The sequence below is a fragment of the Dinoponera quadriceps genome, unplaced genomic scaffold (genome assembly GCF_001313825.1).
Source record: "Dinoponera quadriceps isolate SergipeBrazil2010 unplaced genomic scaffold, ASM131382v1 scaffold1425, whole genome shotgun sequence".
Taxonomy (NCBI): Eukaryota; Metazoa; Arthropoda; class Insecta; order Hymenoptera; family Formicidae; genus Dinoponera; species Dinoponera quadriceps.
The window spans coordinates 1-22661 of NW_014555679.1; the positions used below are offsets into that span (position 1 = coordinate 1).

Genomic DNA, 22661 nt, shown 5'->3' on the forward strand with positions numbered 1-22661 from the left:
CTATCAAGGATCTGAAAGAACTCCAGTTACGGACAGTGATCACTAAACGCTCACTGAGCTTGTTTCTTTGCTGAACATAGCGTTATTATAGGTGCGTTCAGGAGACACAACGGTTATACAACCGATGAGTGATTGGCCACGTTCGGTAGAACGTTTATTCCACAACTGTTGGAAGTTTTCTGTGCTAAAATTGGATCATTCCTGTAGACTTACCAAAATAATCCAATTTCAGCACAGAAATCTTCCAACAGTTGTAGAATAAACGTTCTGCCAAAAATGGTCATTGTCGTTTTTGATTGAGATATTCTTTTAGATCCATGGTGAATCCGAAGGAATATTCTCAATGACAATGAGAGCGTTCACTCAACCATAGAGTCTCCTGAACGTAGCCTGAATGTCTTCTTACCAGGATGGGGTTCGACTTGGTCATTACGCGTGATGTCGTGGAAAGGATATTTCAGTCGCAGGGTCTCGACTTCGTCCGCTGTAAAAGTGCGCACGTGTAGCTCTCTTCATATCAGTTTCTTGCCGGGGAGGGGGAGGAGGGATCAACAATATCGCGACAATATATCAAGGCTTTCTCCCAGATCTCGTTTAGAAAACGCATCGATCGTATCTCGCGGCCGGTCCCTCGTTCGTCAAACTCGTCCCCGACGCGTTACGTCACGCGATTTGGCTGGAGGACGGGCGGCGCGGTGGTCCGCTCGCGTATCCGATATTTATAGCCGACCGTGGGACAGCGCGGGCACGCGCCTCTGACTCGCGGAATTTCGAAAGGTCCATCGTCGTCAAGTCGTTCGTCATAGTTGGCCGATGCAAGAGAACACGCGCCGCGACACGCGTGTTGTAAGCGGCGTCGCGGTGTGCTCGTTTTGGCAATGGCCCGACACGGTTACACAGCGTCGAGGGGCCGAACAACAACATTATGTAGCCGAGTGTCAGGTCGGCGAGAGAGAGGGGAGAAGAGAGAGAGAGAGAGAGAGAGCTCCGACGAGGAAGATCCGCCGCCGGCGTAGCCGAGGGCGGCGATCGATTTCGCGCGAACTCTCGCGACCTCGCGACGTCGCTCGACTCCGCTATTATCATCCGTGAAAAAGCGACACGACGTCGCTCTTATTTGAGAAAATGTCGAGTCCAACACGAAGGCTACTTTTCTCTCCCTCTCTCTCTCGTTGTTGCACCAGCACGTTAACTGCCACAGGGTACTCACCGCACTGAGAAAAAAGAAATTATAGTTATTAACTATCGCTATATTATTAGTTATAATCTCAACTTTATACTTTTTTTAGGTGCGTTTCGAGGTAGATTTAGCTATAATCAGTAAAAGAGATGAAATTGGCAATAGCGACAATTACTGGTGCTGCGTTCCTCATCAATAAATCAGCTATTGACATACAGTTGTTGGAGAGAGAGATATATGATTGTTGTACTCAATATAATTAAACCAAGCGAGTAAAAGAGAGTCCGCTGGAACTGGCTGTTGAAGTGAACAAAACAACATATATCAAGTGCAGATAAAGAGACATATGTGATTTTGAGTAAATCGAAGTTGAAATGTATGTTAATATTCTGATAATAAGGCAAATTAAGTCAGTAATGTTAAATCCAAGATATCCTTTAATATCCCTATTTTTTCATATACTTGAATATAAAAAGACAATCATTTCACATGCTCGTATTAAGAAAACATCTGTTTTACATTATTTATTCAGTCATTATAAGAATTATTTATCGTCCAAGGCAATACATGATCCAGCCTTTGACTAACAGCTGATTTACTGGTAGGGCAACACCAGTAATTTTATATGCTATTAACTTTGCCTCTTTTACTGGTGTTAGCTGAACCTATATACAGACACATCATTTATAGTTTTAACCACACAGAAAAAAGTGCTAAATTCAAGTAAATAATTATTCTAAAACTCCTCCTTAGTACATTTTTACTTGGATTAAATAAGTTTTACTTGGATCAAGTAGATATTTTACTTGAATTTAATTGAAAAATATTTTACTCAAATCAAGTAAATATTAGTCGATCCAAGTAAATATTTGCTATGGGATATTGGAGTAATTATTTACTTGAATCTAGCGCTTGTTTTTTTCTGTGTACAAAAATAGTGATAGCAACATGCATGTAAAGTTATTATCACAGATAATATAATAAAATTAGAAAAATGTTTCTCTTGACTATAGTTCCTCCACTATGATGATTATAATTACCAAAATACCAAATATTTTCCTCTCAGTGCGGTGACCGACGTTCTAATATTGCCGCATCTCATTAATTTAATATGTAAAATCAATTATATAAAATTGTAGAAAATTTTATAAAACCAATTATAAAATATCAACGTACGGAACCACTTGCGTGCGACGAATTAAATATATAGCCAATGGGGAGCCAATACAAAACGGACTAACGAACGCATGTATCATGAATTACGTTTATCTGCCGTGCGTGTTTGGTGATTCGAACTTTAGTCGAGCGTTGAAGTAATGGAAATCAACGCGATGGTAAACGTGTTAATTAATTTAACGCGTGCCGCTCGCGTCTGATTGCTCATTGACGAGCATACATTCCCATTCCGGGAATAACGAGCTGTGCTTGTTGTTACCCGCAAGTCGGACGACAAGTCAGAAGTCCTTTATAGGTTGCCTTTATATTTTAATGCCACATAACGACACACGTGACAATTTTTTATTTTTCTTCTTTTAAGCAATAGTTATCTTGAATAAAAAATATTTGTTCTGTTGTGATATAGTATTAAAATATACTCATTACAAATATTAAAAAAGATCATTATTATTTACTCAAAAGAAGAATTTGTTTTCTTTTCAAAAATACTACAAACTTTATCGAAGAAAAGTTAAATTCGGTTAATTGGAATGAGTAAACAAAAGCTTTAGTTTTAGTGTTTTAATGTAATGTTCTTGATTGAGGTACTAAACTTACTAGAATTTAGAATAATATTTTGAATAAATTTGCTCATGATGAATTTATGACATATTTATGGATGTATAAGCTTACGAAATACTTGCAACAAGTATATTTTAATATCAAGAAAATATTCTTTGTTTAAAATAACCGTTACTTAAAAAAAGAAAAATAAATTGACTATGTGCTTTCCTTCGCGGTATAATATTTTTCTTTGTATGCATGAGGAAGAGGAAGAGGAGGAGGAGGAAGATGGGAACGACCGGCCGGGGGAGGAGCTGAAGAAGCAGGACTCACCCGCCACGGCCTCCAGACACCTGATAAATATGTCCATGTTTCGCTCGCACGACGCCTCATTCAGGTAGAAATATGTCCTGGCCGACGACACTTTGTACCGCCGGTCGGCGAACGACTTTTCTACGTGGTACTTCTTCAGCGGGCCTTCCCTCTTCTCGTCGCCCGCCTCCGACACCGAGGCTCTGAAAATAAGAGAAACACACATACAAACCGTGGCATCGTATTCGCCGTTTTGTTGTTTCCTCCGTTCTCCGCTTTTTTTCTCTCTCTTTTACAATCGTCGCGTCGCGATTTCGCGCGTTCGCCACCTTTCGCGTCCTGTAACTTTCCGCGATCATCCGAGCCGGTCTTCGCGTTTTCAGGTAAAAAGAAAAAGGAACTCTCTCTCTCTCTCTCTCTCTCTCTCTCTCTCTCTCTCTCTCTCTCCCGATCCGGTGCGCAAAAGAGGGAACCGTAAATAGAGAACCGTCGTTCCCCGATAAAATTAGCGCGCGCGCAGCGGCGTCGTCGTCGTCGTGAGATGCGGTAAAGCGATATGCGCGGGATTAAATTCCATACGAAGGGATTCCAGTCGCGGAACAGTGCTCGCGCGGGCTCGAGAAATCGAGGGTACACGCGCAACAGCGTAACACGTTAACGTAACAGGAAACGAAACGGAACGAGGTGGTACACTCACTGGAGCTCGCGTCGCTCGGCTTCCTCCTGCGAGATGTCCTCCTCGACGGAGTAATCGAGGATCGGCTTGACGCCGAACTGCCGCAGTCTGTCCAGAACAGGCGTGATCTGCACTTCATCTTCGCCGGCGACGAAATGGCCGTAAAACGTTGCCTTCATGAGCTTCGAGAACAGCGTCTCGCCCATCATCGACTTGGCTATTTTCATGAACTGCGAACGATCCGAACGGAAGCGCGCCATCAGATTCGCGTGTAACGTTTACAACAATTAATTGATGGGGGAAATAAGGTGCTAGATTCAAGTAAATAATTTCGCCGATACTCCTTAGCAAATTTCCACTTGGATTGAGCAAATAATATTTAAATACCTTAATGGAAATATTTCGCTAAAAGTACCGTGAAATCGAGGAAAAGTGGAATAAAATTGATCGAAAAATTGCTGAATATATTTCAAAGTGAATCATAATTTTCCTTACGAAATTTAATGCAATATTGTGAAATATCGGGAAAGTTAAATTATAATTGTTGAAAAGTAATAATAAATTCAGCGGAATGATTGATTTATCTGTTCAGGACATCATTTTGTGCCTTCGTCTTAAGTAACGCACAATGACTTTCTGGAGTCTTAAACTAAAAAGCCGTTCTGTTTGTGGTTAACGACAAACCGCTATATAATTAAAAAAAGAAAATTGATAATTTAGACAAAGACTTGAGACATAAAATATTATTTTAAAATTACAAGTCAGTCATTCCGCCAACGCCATTATTTAACGCATTGATTGTCATATTGATTGTAAGACGTTTAATTGATAATCGAATTAAGAAATGCGATTCGGAATGTACACGTATCTTTTACCTGTTTTCATTGGCTCTCCAGTGGCTATATAGTTGATATTCAGATGCACTTAATTACACATTATATGTAACTTAGGCACGAATAATCATGATTCGTTTCACGTGAGATATGCAGATCTGAGTTTAAAGTTAGATCCATGTTTTCCAGTTAGATCATGCGATATACATGCCACTACATTTGTAATCGCGACTCAACCAAGAAACTGACACTCAACTCAAAGCTGAGTATCTCCCGTGAGACAAGTTTCAAGTATTGGCTTAACACGGACCAATACGAACTTTAACGAGATGCGATAGTATTGTGATGTTGGTGTTCAACGTGTTAATATCAAAGAAAAAGAACAGAAAACGTAATAAAACGCGCAAAATCACGATGAGCGAAAATCGCGCAAAAACGTGCAAATTCTCGTCAGAGAGTTTGCGATCGAGCCGAAATTCTCGACGGAAGCAATTAGCATCGCAATTTTCCTCTCTACCTGCTTCTCGCGACACGCGAGGTTCGCTGTTCGAACGCAATTTCGCGGAAACGTCTCGCGACCGCCAGATTGACGAGTGTGAGCAACGTAACACAATGGGACAAGGGGGGGAGGAGGGGAGGGAAGAGGAAAAAATACCGTAAAAATAAAGTGGCGACTAATTTCTCGCTCGAGGTTCAGCTCCGAGCGGACATTACGCAACCATCTCGGTCACGAGTGACGAAAACGCGTCGTAGGCAGCCGTCGTAACACGCCCTCGCAATAAAATCGTGTAGGTGGTCGCTTCCACGTCTGACATCCGCGTGAACGACGGCCGTCCCCACGAAATATCGATTTCCCGGGGAACCGAACGTTCCCGGTATGCTCGCGTTAACCCCCCTCGTTCCTGCCGCCACCGGCGGATGCCAGCCAAATGTCTCGACATGCTTAAGCTGCTTTCTCAAGGGGAGAACTTCGCAAAATCCGATAAAGACCGAAGCGGCCGAAAAACGCGCTGCACTCTTGCAACTGATATCGCGAGCAGACCTATTACAATCGAGTCGGAGAGAAAAAGAGGGAAAGAGAGGAACGCTCTTCGATTTCCTTCTGTTGTGACTTCTTCTCGAGATAATAGAGTTACTGGAATTATTATCTCCGTTAATTATACACGTTCCCGTATAATTAAGGCACCTAGCGGTGCAAAAAATATGCAAATTGTAATTGAAGAAGTCACCAAGAAAATATGATTAGTCATTAGAATTGTACTCATTTTCGTCGCCAACTATATCACTTTATTCTAATAGAAAAATAGTAGCGGCAATACACATGTAAGATCATTATCACAAACACCATAGTAACTCTTTCTTACTACGAACAGTAAATAAAGATGGATTCTTCTGACTATAATTTTTTCATCATGTGATTATATACCGAAAGAAAAAAAGCGCTACATCCAAGTAAATGTTTCAACGTTCGTGTAATATTTATTTAATCCGAGTAAAATAATTACTCCAATATTCCTTAGCAAATATTTATTTGAATGTAACACTTTTTTCTTTCAGTGTAGTTACAAATATTTTTTTCTCAATGATGTGGGAAATTGCAAGGTGAACGAAACAGAGGAACATAATTCGAAAGTGGCGATATGTCCGTTTCAAATAGACATAAAGAGCTTTGATTTACTTGTAAATCAAAAGGACAGAGAGAGAAAGAGAGAGAGAGAGAGAGAGAGAAAAACAGAGCAAGAGAGACATTCAACGCAATTTGAATGGAATCATCACTCTTCGCAGTGTTCGCGCGAGACATTTATTTGACGATGCCGTTACACGGTATGAACAATGTCTCGTTGTTGTGCCGGTGGTTGAGGAGGCTATAAATCGTAACCGAGGCGCTAATTGAATTTTCGTAACGCGGAGGCGAAGGCGATACACGGTATTATGTACATACAGACGTGCGTAAACACATGTCGCGTCGCGTCACATTCTCGTGCGAGTCAAAGGCTGGCGTTAATTGCTCGCTAACACCCACACTCCGACACTAACGACGATGCACCGCGCGATTCACCGTCCCGTGATTCGCAAATGTTGCGACGAACTTGCGCGGGAGTGGAGAGTCCGGTCAGATACATTTTATTGGATGTAATAGGCATGGAAAGCGAAGCGCCATTTCGTCGGGGTGTCAAATTGCCGCTCGCTGCCCTTGATGACGCCTCGGCTCATCATCCGGTTTATCATTCGGTCCCGCGGTATCTTCCATCCGTTTCGCGGCGACCGAGCAGCAAACAGGTTGACGTTCGCGCGCAAGGGCAACTTCGAGCGGCGACTTCGAATCCCGACGAGAATCATATTCTTTACTTCCGAAATTTCTCGAGTTACGTTCCAAAACGTGCTTTCCGAGGGAAATTCTTACTCGATGGCTGTTCCAAAACTTTACAAAACGTCTTCGATTGGTTCTTCTTCTTTAAATTAACTTAATTGACTTAATTCAACCCAGTACTCCTTAGCAGATATTTATTTGGATGTATAATGCTCTTTTCTATCGGTGTATCGCATGGTGAAAAAGTTATAATCAGGAAAACCATTTTTACACTGAGAGAAAAAGATTGAAATTTTGCGAGTTAATGTTTCTTGCGACATTTTCTTCGATATTTATTGGTTGGAGAAAAATTTGACTGTAACGACAGAATATATATTTTTGTGAAATCTATGTTTCCCTATTAATTGGTTTATTTGCTAGGAATAAAATTTTATTTCGCCGTATTTAAATAAACGTTTATTTCTATGAAATAAACCTTACATTTCACAAATACATTTTTAAGTCTTCTTTTCTCAGTGTACAAATGTTTCAATCGATCAGAGTGAATGTGAATGTGTTCCTGTGACGGTGGGATACAACAGATTCAATCCACAAATTTTGAGTAAAGATATTCACTCAACAATTCAGAGCGAAGAATTTCCTCTATATAAGAGAAAGATCAGACTCGAATTTCCTCTATATGAAAGAAAGATTAGGCTCGAATTCGAATGATTCGATGACTACTTTACTTTTTGAGCGAAATTTCGACCTAAGAAATTTCGAAAATACTTTCAGAGAGTTTTGTTTTTTCAAAAAATTCACTTTTATTTGTACAGAACAACTGTGCAAGGATGTCTACGTTGACCCGAGCGCTCCTTTAAAATTTCTTTAAATATAAGAAAACGCTTGAAAGCGGAAAACAATCGATCCAGACGATTGGATTTGCAAATGATCCGTGAAAATGAGCGTGCTAATGACACACACGTGCGAGGAATTCCGTAAGGGAACACATAACGTGTGAGCTTAAGCGCGAGAGGAAGAGTCACGATTAGTCAGCCTATTAAAATAGAAACGACAAGGCACTGTAGCGGCGATAGACGGGGGAAGAGACGCATCATTTGATTGCAATCGTTCTATAACCCTGCTCAGGTTTCATCAAGTGAAATCGTAGAAGTATGATTGCGATGCCGGCTGGGGAGAGAGGAAGTCTCTCCTCTTCGCGCGGGAAGATCGTCCGTTCTAATTAGCTCGACATTCGTAGGATTTCGCTGGAAATTTTTCCGAGATCCCGCCGAAGAGCTCCGTTTCATTCGCCGCCTAGAAGTGCACGACGCGCTCGTAATAGTGATTGAAACAGTTCGAAGCTTTCGTTTCGCGACCCGAATTAGGACAATAAGTCGCCATTAAGATCGAAATTTCATTTCCTTCTAATGCGACGTAACGAACGCGACTGGAAAATACCACTATCATAATTGCCCTTTTTAATCAGTGATATAACTGGTAACGAAAGCTTCCGATTTCCGTTGCGTAATTCGAATTGGAACAATGGCCATGTTGAGCAGAACGTTTATTTTGCAACTGTTGGAAGTTTTCTGAGCTGAGATTGGATTATTCTTTTGGATTTAAATTTAGAGGCTTAAATTCATCTTAGCACAGGAAAGTCTCAACAGTAGTAAAATAAACGTTCTGCTGAACGCGGTCGTTGACTCGCTAGTAAGATCGAGATTTCATTTCATCTTATATTGAAAAATGAGTTTGATCGGATTTACCTGACAAACAAATGCGTTTTAAAGGAAATAGAATTTCTGGTTATAAGAACCAAATTTCATTCATGAGAACTAGAAATTCCATTTCCTTCTAAAGCGATGTAACGAACGCGACTAGGAAATATCGCTATCATGATTGACATTTTCATTACACACTCACACACACACGCACGCACACACACACACACACAAAATGATAATTGGTAAAAACTCCAAAATTCCCGATTTCCCTTTCGCGACCCGGATTAGAACGAAGATTGACGACTAATCGAAGCAAACGCGACTAAAACGCGACTATACCACTTGTTATCATAATTGCCATGAACATATCAATCAACGATACAGTTAGTAATAAAATCGAAATACACACACATTAGAATGAACTCGAAATGTAGATTCTTAAGTGCCGGGCAAACAAGTGGACAGGCCGGTGTGTATCATACTGACGACGGTAGTCAACAGTATGTACTTAACCGTGTCACTTAAGTCTCCCACTGGTATTGTTGTGTTTGCTAAACTCGATACGAGAGCTTGCTGGAGTTTGCCGTCGTTATATATACCTATTGATAAGCGTGAACGTTGCGTGCATCGCTCTTTCTCTCCTTCTCTCTTTCGTGTGTCGTGCGGTAAATTAAAATATGAAGTACACGACAGAACGTAACCCGGACTCGACGGGGTCAGTCGAACCAAAGAGAAGCGAGAGACAATGAAACGCGAGAAATTAGAGCTCACAGTCGCGTGGGAGCTTCGGTTTTGGGCTCCAGCGAATTTAAATGGATCTTACGTATACACAGAGACGTGTGTATACGCGGCGACGGTTTCGCCGGCAGCGGCCCGTGTTAGGCGTGTCGGATTCGCGCGAGATTAATCGAATCTACCATCGGCGCGCCGCGTGCCAAAACCGGGGTAGCGGCGTCGTGTGTTTCTCTCGGCGAACATTGTGCGAATACGGCGCTACACAAATGCGAAAGGACATTCGACACCTGCCCGCAGATACGGTCGACGCGACAGTAAGATCTCATTGCGAGAGTAAAACGCCATTTCCCCCTCCTCCCCGCCGTAATTAATTCCATATTAATCTCCGTGCGATAACTAAAAGCTGCATCAGCGCGACGCTGCTCATCGTCGTCGTCGTCGGACAATGGGGAGAACATTTCTTGGCAGTCGCAAGGGCCGTTGAACCGCATTGTCCACGTCCAGGCGAGGAATCGAGTCCACGACGACGACGGTATGTAACTGGAGAGCACGATAATGCCGTGTGTCGCATGTGATACCGTATTGATCCGAACCGGCAATTGATCCGGGAGAAATTCCCGGCTCAGGATTCCCGGGTGATTCGAATCTTCCAAGACTCGGGTCTTTTTCAGAACATCTGAACGACGATTTGTCAATTAGTGTCGTCCATTAACCGTGACACGAGCGGACTGCTCGCGCGATTCTCGACGGCGCACGTGTCGTACCACGCGACCGCGTCGTCATCGTCGTTGTCATCCACGCTTTTATCGTTCAACGATGATTTCGCGATTTATTCCGCAACAAGCATTGTCGAATCGATGCTATTTTTAAAATTCATTCATGTCGCAGACTTCCGTCTCGTTGAATCACTATCCGGCACTGCGCGAAGAGGAGAGACGCAAAGGGGAAGGAGAAAAAGTGATCGATACAGTGGATCGTAGAGCAACGTACGCACTCTGCCGTGCGTGCTTCCGAAGGCTATCGCCCCGCTCGTCTCCGCTCTGTAAATACGCGGGGCAAAGCTGCGGCGGATGAAAGGCGGCGAGAGTCGCGCACCTGCAAAATCGGCCGACTCTGTTCAGGAGCGCCGCTTGTTATCGACGCCGGCGTCTATGTTTAGATTGCCGTTAGCCGTTTTCAGCTACGATCCGTCTCATTGATCGCGGAACCACCAGGCGTCCCGTTAGGACAGCCGGATTCTTCGAACGATGAAAGACAAGAGGCTCATCGGCGAATATCGATCGGACGACTTTGCGGACGGCCAATTGCGATTCAGCTGAATTCCACTCGGGTCCGCGGTCAAGTAACTTCGCATGTCCGACTCTTAAGTTCCAATCGCATTGAGATTCATTAATTCTAATTTTAGCTCACTCTAATTTTAACTCGCATCGGGACCAACGATGTTGCCCTAATTTTAAGTTGCGTTAAGATTCATTAAATTGTTCTAACTTGATCCCACGTCGAGATAAGTGGATGAATTTTGGACGATGGGCGATTAATTCTAGGTGGACCGAACGGACTGATTAATTCCGGATTAATGAGAATATAAAGCGCGCCCAGGCTCTGATTTCAACTCGAGCAAAATCGATCGAGCTGTCCGCTCTCGTGAGACGAGGACTCGGATTCGCATCTCGGCGAGTCAACACCGTCCCTCCCTCCGGCGGTTCTTCGGCGCTACTGCAGAGTCGGGAGGGCCGAAGATTGGCGGCTACCGTCTCGATGGTAGTATCGAATCGACGACCCGCTGGAGGGCAATCTGTCCCGTCCGTATGTCTATCCGTCCCTGGCACGAGTTGTGCGAGGAGGCGCCAACCGAACCCGATGGCCTTGGGATTATTTATCACGTGTAGTTACCAACCAATCGACCGACCGATCCGCGATCTCGCCTGCTGCCTGCCGCGCGTACGACACCCGGTATATGTGTATAATTGACGCGTGACTCTCGACGTGCGCTACGTCACGCCGGCCGGAAGACACACGTGTTCACGTGCGTTTCGACCGAATGGCCGAAATTCGGGCGTGTCAAGACCGCAGGGGAAATTTCTGGAACGCGCGTGCCGACGAGAACGAGAGGAGAGGAAAAAGAGGACACGAGCCGAATCGCTCACTCGGTCCAACGTCGATCTGTTTGTCCAACTGCCGCGCCAGGCAACCGCGAAAAGCAAATCAGCTGCAACGTCAGCGTAAACTCGCCGAAAATCTGCGAGGTTATCTCACACGAATCCGTCGAGGGAATTGTCGTCGCGAGACAGATAAATAAATAGATAAATGTTCTTACTGTCGCTCTATAACCAAGTCCTAAGAATTTTACATTGGGAACCTTAATTAATGCAATATCGGGAAATTTAATTACAATGTCATAAAATGAGTTTAGTAACATCGCAGTGTTTACAATAGTGAATAGAGATTATAAATAACGAAAGATAATGAAAAAAGTGAATGAAGCGAGACAAATGGTGAGTAGGTTTAATGTGTCATTTGATTTTCGCTCAAATAAATAGGGATAACCGGCGATGTATAAGTCGCTGATACGAGAAACAGGAGGGAGGACGACGTGTAACTTATTTATCCCGAGAACGAGCGAGCGAGAGATAGATAGATAGAGAGAGAGAGACAGAAAGAGAGATAGAGAGAATTGGAGTCGTTCCAATATTACGACAAACGGGGCTCGGATAACGAGCGAAGGATCGCAGATATTCGGGCATACATAGTTAACGCGGACGTTTCGAATAAAAGAAGCGATTTACTCGCAGGATGATTTTTAATGCTCATTTGTATCATCATGGTTTAAATCTAATCGACGATTAATTCAACGTGTATAATGTTAAAGTAACACTTATAAGTGTTAAAATAACACATTTTATACTTCAGTGTCGATCAACATATCACAGATATTAATTTTGTGTTAATTTTTGACATAATATTTGTGTTATTTCGCAACATGTCCACCTTGTGTTAAATGAACGCAAAAATTTGTGTCGGCCATTTGGGACATGTGAAATGTGTTAAATTTAACTAAATGGAATCGACAAATCGCACTGATCAGGCTAATTCGCCAATGCGATCGGTCAATTCCGTCGAGTTAATCGTCGATTGGATTTAAACCATGATGATGGAACCACGCATTGGTGACGAAAGTCGACACAAGCATCAGCCTGCCTTTGTTCACTCATCAGATACGGAAAAAAGATGCAACGATGCTTGTGCCGACTCGTGTCATTAAATGGAAAGCATTCATGATCGCGCGACGCGCCGCCGTTCTCCACCGGAGGCTCTCCATTGCGGAAGGCCGCTCGGCACGGCATGTACGATCGATGACACGTCGGCGCGAGCCTCGGGGAAACGAGCCGCGCGCGCGGCAGACGCAGCGACGCCTGCGATGCACCGTTGCAATGATAGTAATGATGAGACGACGACGGTGACGTTGGCATCTAGCGCGCGGCTGGATAACCGAAGCGCGAATGCATGGCGAGCGATCGGCGGGAAGCGCACGCGACTCAATCCGCGACACGTCCGTGATCACGAATAGAAGCGCGCGCGTACATACAGCGTGTCCCACTTCCACTTTGTGGGGTGCAAAGCGAGAGAGAGGAAAAGCGTGCGCGCGCGCACGAGGACAATGGGAACGCGGACGCGTCTCGCGTTCCAACGAGAATCGAGAGCGAAGATTGAGAGAGAGAGAGAGAGAGAATAAGTGTCATTCTTGACTTTCGGGAAAAAATCGTTTTACCTAATTTTATCGCGAATTTCTTCGATTTCTTACTTTCTTTACGCGGTAAAAAATGCTGTGCTAAATTTAATACATCTCACATATTCCAAACGGTCTTCACAAATTTTTGTATTAATTTAACATAAAGTGGATATGTTGAAAATAATATAAATATTATGTCAAAAAATAACACAAAACTAATATCCGTAACATGTTAATTGACTAAAATATAAAATGTGTTATTTTAACATTTACAAATATCAACACAAAATATTATAAGTGTCATTGCAAAAATTAACACAAAATTAATATTCACAATATATTAATCGATATTGAATTATAAAATGTGTTATTTTAACACTTACACGTGTTATTTTAGCACTTACACATGTTAAATATCTACTCAATACAAAACATGAAAATAATATAAACGCCATATGTTAAATTAATACAAAGGTATACGTTAAAAATTTAACATGAAAATTTTAGCAGGGGTAGATTTTAACACAAATACAAAATGTTTTATTGTTTTTACTATATACGAAAAAAAGTAAACGTGGTAGGTTTTAACCGAAGACACGTGTATTTTTCTACCATTAAGACAGAAATCGAAGAAATCCACGGAAAAATGGGGAAAGACGGGATTTTTCCCGAGACTTTAATGCGATTTAAAAAGCAGGAAGAAGGAGTAAAGGGAGAACAAGAAAAAAAAAAAGAGAGAAAAAAATCGCCTTTTCGGCAGATGCGACTCGTCGACACCGAGTTGGGAAGCAACATCGGTGCACACATACTCGTACATGCGACTTTTCAATGGGAAGCGCATCTCTTCACATCGTGCCATTCGGTCTAGCGCATCGTCTGATCGGAGTCTGGCCGCCGCGAGTGCGAGAGGAGAGGCAAAGCCAACGGCCCTCACGGCGCGTCTCGGGTCAGGTCAGGTTCTCAGGGTTGCACCACTACGGCACGGCCGTACGACACGGACGCGCAGTGGTGCACATCTGCGACGGTGCGAACACGCGACGGTGTACCAAGTGCGATCGTCGTTCTCGCCTCAGTCGAGAACCGTGCGGCAAACACGTGTTCACGGTCACGAGGGAAGGAAAAAGACAGATGGAGGAGGTCTCCCACAAGCGATCCTCGCGGTTTCTCACGCTCACGAAACTAACAGGGAAATGCGTTTTCGTTTCCCTCCGCCGACTACTATTTCCCGAACTTCGTTGAAAGCGTCGGAAATTGGAAGGTCAAAGTCGACGGCGAATGGGAAATCTATCACAGTAGAAAATACTTTGTACTCGTGTTCAAGCCCTGTTGACATTTTTTTTAATTTTTGTGTTAAATTTTTAATATATCCGTGTGTTAATTCAATATATTGTGTTTATGTTATCTTAATATTTTGTACTGAGTTGATATTACAACACGTATAAGTGTTAAAATAAAATAATTTACGCCTCAGTATCGATTAACATATTATGGACGTTAATTTTGTATTAATTTTGTATTTTGTATTGTATGGATATTAATTTTGATATAATATTTATATTGCTTTTCAACATATTCACTTTGTGTTGAATTAACACAAAAATTTGTGTGGACCGTCTGGAACATGCGAAATGTGTTAAATTTAGTACCAAATTTTTTATTGTGTACGCACAAAAAAGGAATTAATCTTAAATTAAAGGAATTAATCTTAAATCAAGAATAGACATTCTCACATACAAACAAGAATATTATAAGCTTCTTAGAAGATTTTTAATCTTGACTTGATTGAATTTGTATCGACGTAAGTATTACTTGAACTCAATTACCTATTCTTGATTTAAGACAATTTTCTGTGCGATGAACGAACGACGACTGAGACGGAGAGGACGCCCGACGTCGTGCTTACGTTTACCGTCGAAGAAAATTCTTTCCTTTAATCTTTAATTCATCGATCTTCGTCTAACGAGACATCAAGCTGCTAATCAGCTCGATCAGGGGGACATCGCGAGATGTCGTGACGTCAAAAGGCGCCGGAAAAAAAAGAAGACCGACCAAATCCGCGGTATTTACGCGAAGTACAGCTGTGCTAATTACTGCGATCGTTTCGCCGGCCGAACGAGGTCGTTTTCCCCGTTCCTCGCGTCGTGTCATTTTTATTGCTGTATCGTACTTATGGCTTCCGCGTAATCCATAAAAAAATGCGTTCGGCTCGGACTGTAAAGCCGTCTCTTAACATCGTTTTCTCGTCCGCAACGAGAATTATCGCGTCTCCCGCGTTCGAGGAACCGTCGTTGCAGCGAGCGAACGATCGATACGGGAACATGAGAGGAAGCAGAGTATGTGTGTGAGAGAGAGAGAGAGAGAGAGAGTAGACGAGGGAGGAGGAGAAAATACCGCGTCGAATCGAGCGGCGAGGATCGTGCGCGCTTTCGGGAGAGAATTTTCCGCCCGACTGCAAAACGCGCGAGCAACGTCGCGCACACTTGAATTATGCGTCGTCAAACGACCGAAATGTTAATCAAGCGATTGACGGGTTTACCCGCCGTTTAGCGAACGGCGTGATTTATCATTGAGCGATCATGGGAGCGAGAGAGAACTGACGGACGAACGAACGGACGTCACGCGTGCGATCCCGCAACGAATAAATGCGGTCGATAGCGCGCACGTAACGAATTTTGCGTTACGTAAAGTTCGGCGGTTATAGCGCCGACTTTGTTGCATACTACGCGGTACAAGGATGCATTTTGCAACAATGTACGTACTATGGATGTCTCACAAGGCGAAAGAGGAGACTTGGTCGCGAAGTCTCGCACCTCAGTCTTATCGTCTTATCAGTCTTATCGGCGCTTTCGCCGGGGATTTGGAAAGTAACGCGAAAAATAGGGAGAGACCCGAGCTTACGCTCTCCGCGTAAAATTCCATTGCGATTCTCTTTCTCCTCCTCCTTCTCATCTTCCTGTTCCTTCCTCTTCCGCGCAGTACACAGTAAAAAAATTGAATTTGAATCGAGCCGACACATGCCGCCGAGTTCTTTTAAATCTAGCGGTCTCCGATTAATAATGTTCGTCGCTAAAACCGCTGATTTTCGACGGGGATAAGACGCGCGCTCCCGTGTATGTTAAACTTACATATAATTATGATATTTCAACACAAAAGAATGTTGAATTCAATTCTACGCAGTATCTTTAACCCTTTCGCGGCGGAGTGCTCTGGAAAGAGTTGCGCTCTAAACAGCCGATGCCAGATCGACCGCGCGGACCAAATACGCGAGTCGTTCCGAACGCAGTGTGTATATAATATTTGACTATGTAAAAAAAACCTTTGCACAAGAAGCGTANTAATGGACATTAATGGCAGTTGTTGATAACAAACGAACAGCGCCTTCGTACGAAAAGAGCGGCTCCGGATGGGCGCCATCTGGCGCTGTTCGTTCACCGCGGGTAAATTTGCCTGAGCGCCTAAAGGCGCTGTTCGCCGCGAAAGGGTTAAATAGATATCATTCGAAGTACTGTTATAATAAAATATTTAATGCGATTATTTTCCGTTTCTTAAATATTTCTTGGGTTTCCCCACATTTTTTTTCAAAAAGTAGCGAGTGAATCTATATAATAATATAATAATAATAAATCATAAAACAGTCGATATATGCTATATTTTGTTAATAGCGATTTTTAATTGGGGTACAAATGACCCCGACTGATCGTAAAAAGGTGACTGTCGGGTTAACAAAAGTATAAAATGGTTTTTATAATGTAGGTACGCTACGTGACTTCGTTTGCATTCGGTGAAAAAATGGAGGATTATCTATGGCTAATTATTTTCCCAAAACACATTTAAAGTTCCCCGCGATCGTGTAAACGACGTTTCAATTTACATAAATAGCTCGGCAAAAAACGAGTCGTGCATGTCGCTAGAGAGAGAGAGAGAGAGAGAGAGAACTCTTTCGCTCACGAGACGTACAACGCTCATTAGACACACTCGTTCGAACTGCTGTTCCGAGTTTTTTCATCCTATAAGAATACGAGTAAAATGAGTGAATGATTATATTTCACGTTGCATAATTTATGAACCCGCGAGTAACAGACGCCATGATCACGCCGATGCGTCTATTACGTCGGCCGGGGAGAGAACGGACGGTCATTAATTAGTCTTATTCCACGGACGACTCTGCATTTTACTGTCCGATTCGGTCATCGGCTGGTGATCTCTCTCAGATCGCGACAATAGCAATCTGCGCGCGGAAATCAATCAGGTCGCGCGACTCGACCGGTGGCGAGAGATTAACGACGTGGAATTAACGACACGATGTTACACTATGAACATGGTGAAGTCATTAAAGAATAGGAGCGGGGGCAAAAAGAGAAAGACGGAAGAATGCGGAATCGATCGAGGACGCCGAGAGTCCTCCGATAATGAAGTCCCTATAATAAGTGTCTGGACACCATATGTGTGATTTCTGATTGGCTCCATATTTGGGTGTAGCTTCCGGTTGGGATATGTCAAAGGTTGTCTTCCAGCAAGAGGCAAAAGTTGACACAGGTCTACACGGAAAGGAAAGAAACAGCTCCTATAGCTAAAAACTAGCTCTAAAGTAAAAAAGTAAAAAGAAATAAAAATTAACTGCTTAAATAATACAATTAAAATTTAATTAATTTAGCTAGTTCTCTCTATCCTTGTGCTTAGTTTTTAGCTCTCACGGCCAAATGAGGTCAGATAACTAAATTTCAGTTGTGGGAACTAAAAGATAAGATAGGGACAAGAGTCAGCTAAATTAACTAAATTTCGGTTGTGTCATATGGACAGCTAATTTTTACCTATGGTAGCCAGTTTTTAGCTGTGGGAGCTTATTCTTTTACTCTGTGTAACCAAAGTAATGAGCTGAATGACAACATAAGCAAAGTCGTAGATTTGTCATCTACAAAGTCTATCAAGTGTGTTAAGAGAAGAGTTTGTGTATTTCATGTGATAATTATTAATATATTTTGATTTGCATCTATTTTAATAGTATTTGAACATTCTGCGTATTACGGCTGTGAACTTCTGGTCTTAATGGCGGCCACAGCGACGATGTCCAGGCTCTTATTACAGGGACTCTGTCCGATAAACGTGATCAAGAAGGAAACACTCCTGAATTCCGCGCTCAGCGAAGCGCACTGTGTCTATCCTTAGACGGTCGACGGTTATGTAATTGCCGGGCGACTGGCGGTGGTTTGCGGCAAAATTCCTAGGTCGATCCGATGTGTCCGACAATACCGGAGATCAATAACGGCGCGCCACGCCACGCCACATCGTTGGCAGTACCTCCTTAATGTAAATCGCGCGCGCACGAAACGGTTACGTAACTCTTCGCTCTCCGCAGTCTCGTTTCGCTCGTCGTGAGACGAGGAGCGAAAAACGCGAGTCAGCGAATTGGAATTCCCGACAGTTCCCTTTCCGTCTTCCTCTCGCCATCGCCTTGCGGCTCTGCGCGGGACGCTCATGATTTAAATCGCACGTACGACGTCACAGATCGCGAGTTGATCGGTCGCGCGTTTCCGAGAACGCGGGATAAAAACCAAAGGCGATCGATTAACATACGCCGATTGAGCGGCCTCTTGAATCGAATTATCTCGGTCTTTCTTTTTTTGGTTCAGTGCTTTTCTACGAGATTAAATCTGATATTCCTACGGTTTATTGTCGTTGTCCGATGTCAGAAACACGAGGTGAATAAGAGTTAAATACGAGAATGACAAGTGACAATATGTAGTAAATTGATTGATGAATAGTATCGCAAATAATACAAATATCGTGAGAGAGCATTATAATTATCGGTCATCGGCCATATAGGGAGAATTATTATGTAATTATTCAAGAATATTATTAAAATTATTATAATATGATAAGGATAATATAATAAATGGAATGAAAAATAATGTAATAAAAATTATCACAATAATAAAATAAAAATTAATTATTAATTTAGAAAAAAAAATACTTCAAAGGCTGAAAATCTCGATGTCGAGCGAAATAGCGAGAACATAGAGGGATCGAAATATCTGTGGGAACGGGAAGACACGTTTCAGATGCGTAGAGGGAGGTTCGCCCGAAATTTGTACCCACGTCGAAAATTGTGAGATACAATACAATCCAGGACCTCCTCAGCAGGATCATTCTCGTCGCGCGGGTTTTATACTGACGATTCGATTCGCTGTTTGCAATTCGATTCGAACAGCAGGAATTTTTTCACGGAGGATTTTTTCTCACTACTATCTCTCTTTTAGAATATGATGATTTCATTCCGCGTGATCTCTCTCTCTTTCTCTCTCTCTCTATAATTTTTATATAGTTTATTTATTTATAATGTGAACGCGCGAGAAAAATTCTTTTTTTTTACGTAAACAAAAGAAAATAAACGAAAATATTTGAAAATTTATTTATGGGATATAAGATTTATGTCGCAGAAATGAGATTTATTCCTGTGTAATAAATCTTATATCCTATAAATAAAATACATTTTTTTTTTCTCAAATATATTGGCGATTCATATAAAGTGACAATGAGAACAAAAGAGGATTTATATTTCTACACTAAAAAAGGATTTGGTAATAAGAACTAAAATTTAGTTAATATATGCCGACCAAATATTTGATTACCGCAATTAGGTAATTTTCCGTGTACTAAATATACATTACAATATATAGAACTACAATACTGTATATATAATATACGGAATTAAATTATTTGGTTGCAGTAATCAAATATTTGATCGGCATATATTAAGCAAATTTTACCTGTACCAACCCAAACCACCCTGTTATCAAATCCTTCTTTCAATGTATGAGTAACGAACTTAATCGATTTCTGGGCCTGCTTTGAGATATTAACCCTTTGCACTCGAGGGCTCCGGAGCGGAGCCATTTAAAATTTGTCTTCAAACTCTTCAAACTCAAATGCAAATAGCAAAAGCGGAATATCCTATACACAATAGTTTTTACGATTTGTCTTTGTCCTTATGTTATGAACTGAAAGTTATTTGCATTGTCTCCATAGCGGAGCCCTCGAGTTTGAAGACAAATTTTAAATGGCTCCGCCCCAGAGCCCTCGAGTGCAAAGCGTTAAAGAGATCAATATAATCCATGACGCAGATCAGGAAAATCGAGTTGCCTGGGGTTAGTGTCGCGTATTATGCGCGTTCGGCTATCTACCTCTCTCTATCTATCTATCTCTCACGATTACGTCAAATCCAAAAAACGCGGAATTCGTCACGAACCGAGCTCACGTCCGTCGATCTTCCCGTCGAGATCGATCGCGATGAACCGTCGGATTCACGTGATTTTTCTTATTTGAGCGAACGCGGAAGGAAATGAAATGATCGTCGAACCGATCGAGGATCGCTGGTCGAAGCAGCTTTGAAGGAAATGATAAACCCATGCATCTCGCCGAGGATACGTACACTGAGAGATAAATATCTGGTATTTGCAACTATAATCATCATAGTGAAATAATTATAGTCAGGAAAATCAATTTTCTAGCAAGTGTTATTTTTTGTAGTATTGGTGATAATAACCTTACATGCACGTTGTTACTATATTGAGAAAAAAGACTTAAAAATTAATTTGTGAAATACGAGGTTTATTTAACAGAAATAAACGTCTATTTAAATATGACGAAGTAAAATTTTATTCCTAGCAAATAAACCAATTACTAAAAAAACTCAAATATATTTCACTAAAATACACCTTTATCACAGTCAAATTTCTTTCTAACTAATAAATATCGAAAAATAATGTTACAAGAAACATTTATTTCGCAAGATTTCAATTTCTTTTTCTCAATAAATAATTAAAAGATTATTGCTGGCACCGAAAATAACTATAATTTCTCTCAGAGCGGCGCAGTGCACGCGCGACAGGTACACGCACCTGTCGCAGGTGCGTGTATCCCCGACGCGGATCTTTAAAGGGGTGCAGTGGACGCTTTTAATCTCTGATACCGAAACGACCAGACGCGCATTATTTGTCGCGTTACGACCGACCGCAGTTTGTGAAATAAAGCGACTCGCTCATCACATCTGACCATGTAAAACATTTTAGCAATTCATGAATCGATTGTTGTATCGGAAAGTCGATGAGTATCGCACACTAAAAAAAATATTTGGTAACAATTACCATGATTTGGTGTATATGTCTTAACTAAATGTTTGATTACTGTAACCAAATCATTTAGTTAACAAGATTATTACAATCTACTTAGAAGGTTTTGAATCTTGAATTAAGTTCAAGTGATACTTGCATCAATACATCATACAATTAAATCAGGACTAAAAATCTTCTATGAAGATTATAATATTTTTGCTTATATATGAGAATATCTATTCTTAACTTATACAAAGACTATTATTATGGCTCATAATTTGGTTACGACAATCGAACGTTTGGTTGGAACGTATTCATCAAATTTCGACAATTGTTACTAGGTCCTCTTTTCAAAGTATTCTCGAATTTAATAGAACGAGATTTATGAAGCATTTCTACCTGCTCTCTTTATTCGCATCTTTGCAGTATTTCTTCTTAACGATTTCTATTCTTGGGAAGATGCGAGAAATAGACTCGCACCTTAAAGGAAGAAAGGAAAGCGCGCGCGCGTGAGAGGCGGTGCGGAGGAGCGATTTAAGCCGTATCGAGCGGACGATCTGAGCCGGCTGACGTTTCGCTATTATTCCTCTGTAGATCACGATTCTACCTGCGACACACATACAGGAAAGAGGATCCGAGGCGCTCTGACAAAGAAAATTGCTCGTTTCGAGTAACGTTTTCAGCCATATCGGTTTGTGGAAATTTGCGAAATTAATCCGCGGAAATAAATTCGCTCTCGTTCTACGCCGCGTATACGCATCACGCTGCGCTTCCTTCACTCGACGAAATTTACAGAATTTCATTATCAATTAATAATAAAATCTACAAGTTTCATCTTGTCCCGTTAATAACGAGATTTTTATGCGGAAATAAAGAGCGGAGGGGAACTCTCCGAGGATCTCCGGGGAACACGCATCTCACCTTCATATTGTTCTCCACGATGTACTCGATGGAGCACATTTGGTATACTAAGTAGGCGCGTATCAGCTCCATGGTGGTCTTGCTCTTGAACGCGGCGATCGGGTCGTTAAACTTCAAATCGAGCGGGTCGATCTGCCGAGGCGGCGCCGGCGGCCGCTGCTGCTTGACGTCAGCAGCGGTGGTGGCGGCGGTGGCGGTGGCGTAGCAGCGTGTGTCGCGCACCTGTGTAACCAGCCGCAGGGACGGTGTCCTCGTCGCCGTTGCCGTCGCGTTCTCCAGGAGGCCGACGACGGGCATCGCTGAAGCGCCGCATTTTGCCAGTTTTTTGCCGGCGCAGCATCGCCGCGACACGCTTCGCAAAAACGCCATTGCTTTTTGGCGCGGTCGCGCGCGTGAAGGGAGGAAGAGGAGGGAGGGAGGGAGGGGG

General features: G+C 42.3%; 2 protein-coding genes across 2 annotated transcripts in view; one reads left to right on the forward strand and one right to left on the reverse strand.

The window, feature by feature from the left end:
- Positions 1-2840: 2840 nt before the first annotated feature.
- On the reverse strand, positions 2841-22646 carry LOC106745147 (proline dehydrogenase 1, mitochondrial-like). The gene is made up of 3 exons (XM_014620464.1): positions 22235-22646; positions 3909-4117; positions 2841-3414 (listed from the first exon to the last, which is right to left on the reverse strand). Exons 1-3 carry the CDS (start codon positions 22601-22603, stop codon positions 3093-3095), a joined length of 900 nt encoding a protein of 299 aa, XP_014475950.1. The 5' UTR covers positions 22604-22646; the 3' UTR covers positions 2841-3092.
- Positions 3224-22661, forward strand: part of LOC106745144 (mevalonate kinase) — a 29288-nt gene continuing 9850 nt past the window's right edge. Inside the window, exon 1 of the mRNA XM_014620462.1 lies at positions 3224-3296. The gene's annotated coding sequence lies outside the window, so the exon portion shown is untranslated. The remainder of the gene's footprint in view (positions 3297-22661) is intronic.

Bases quoted from the DNA above. Each gene is read 5' to 3' on its own strand.
- LOC106745147 (XM_014620464.1), bottom strand. From the start codon at position 22,603: ATGGCGTTTTTGCGAAGCGTGTCGCGGCGATGCTGCGCCGGCAAAAAA. The intron at 4,118-22,234 runs GTGAGATGCGTG...GATCGTTCGCAG, and splicing joins TCGTGGAGAACAATATGAAG to TTCATGAAAATAGCCAAGTC. The intron at 3,415-3,908 runs GTGAGTGTACCA...TCTTATTTTCAG, and splicing joins GCCGAGCGACGCGAGCTCCA to AGCCTCGGTGTCGGAGGCGG.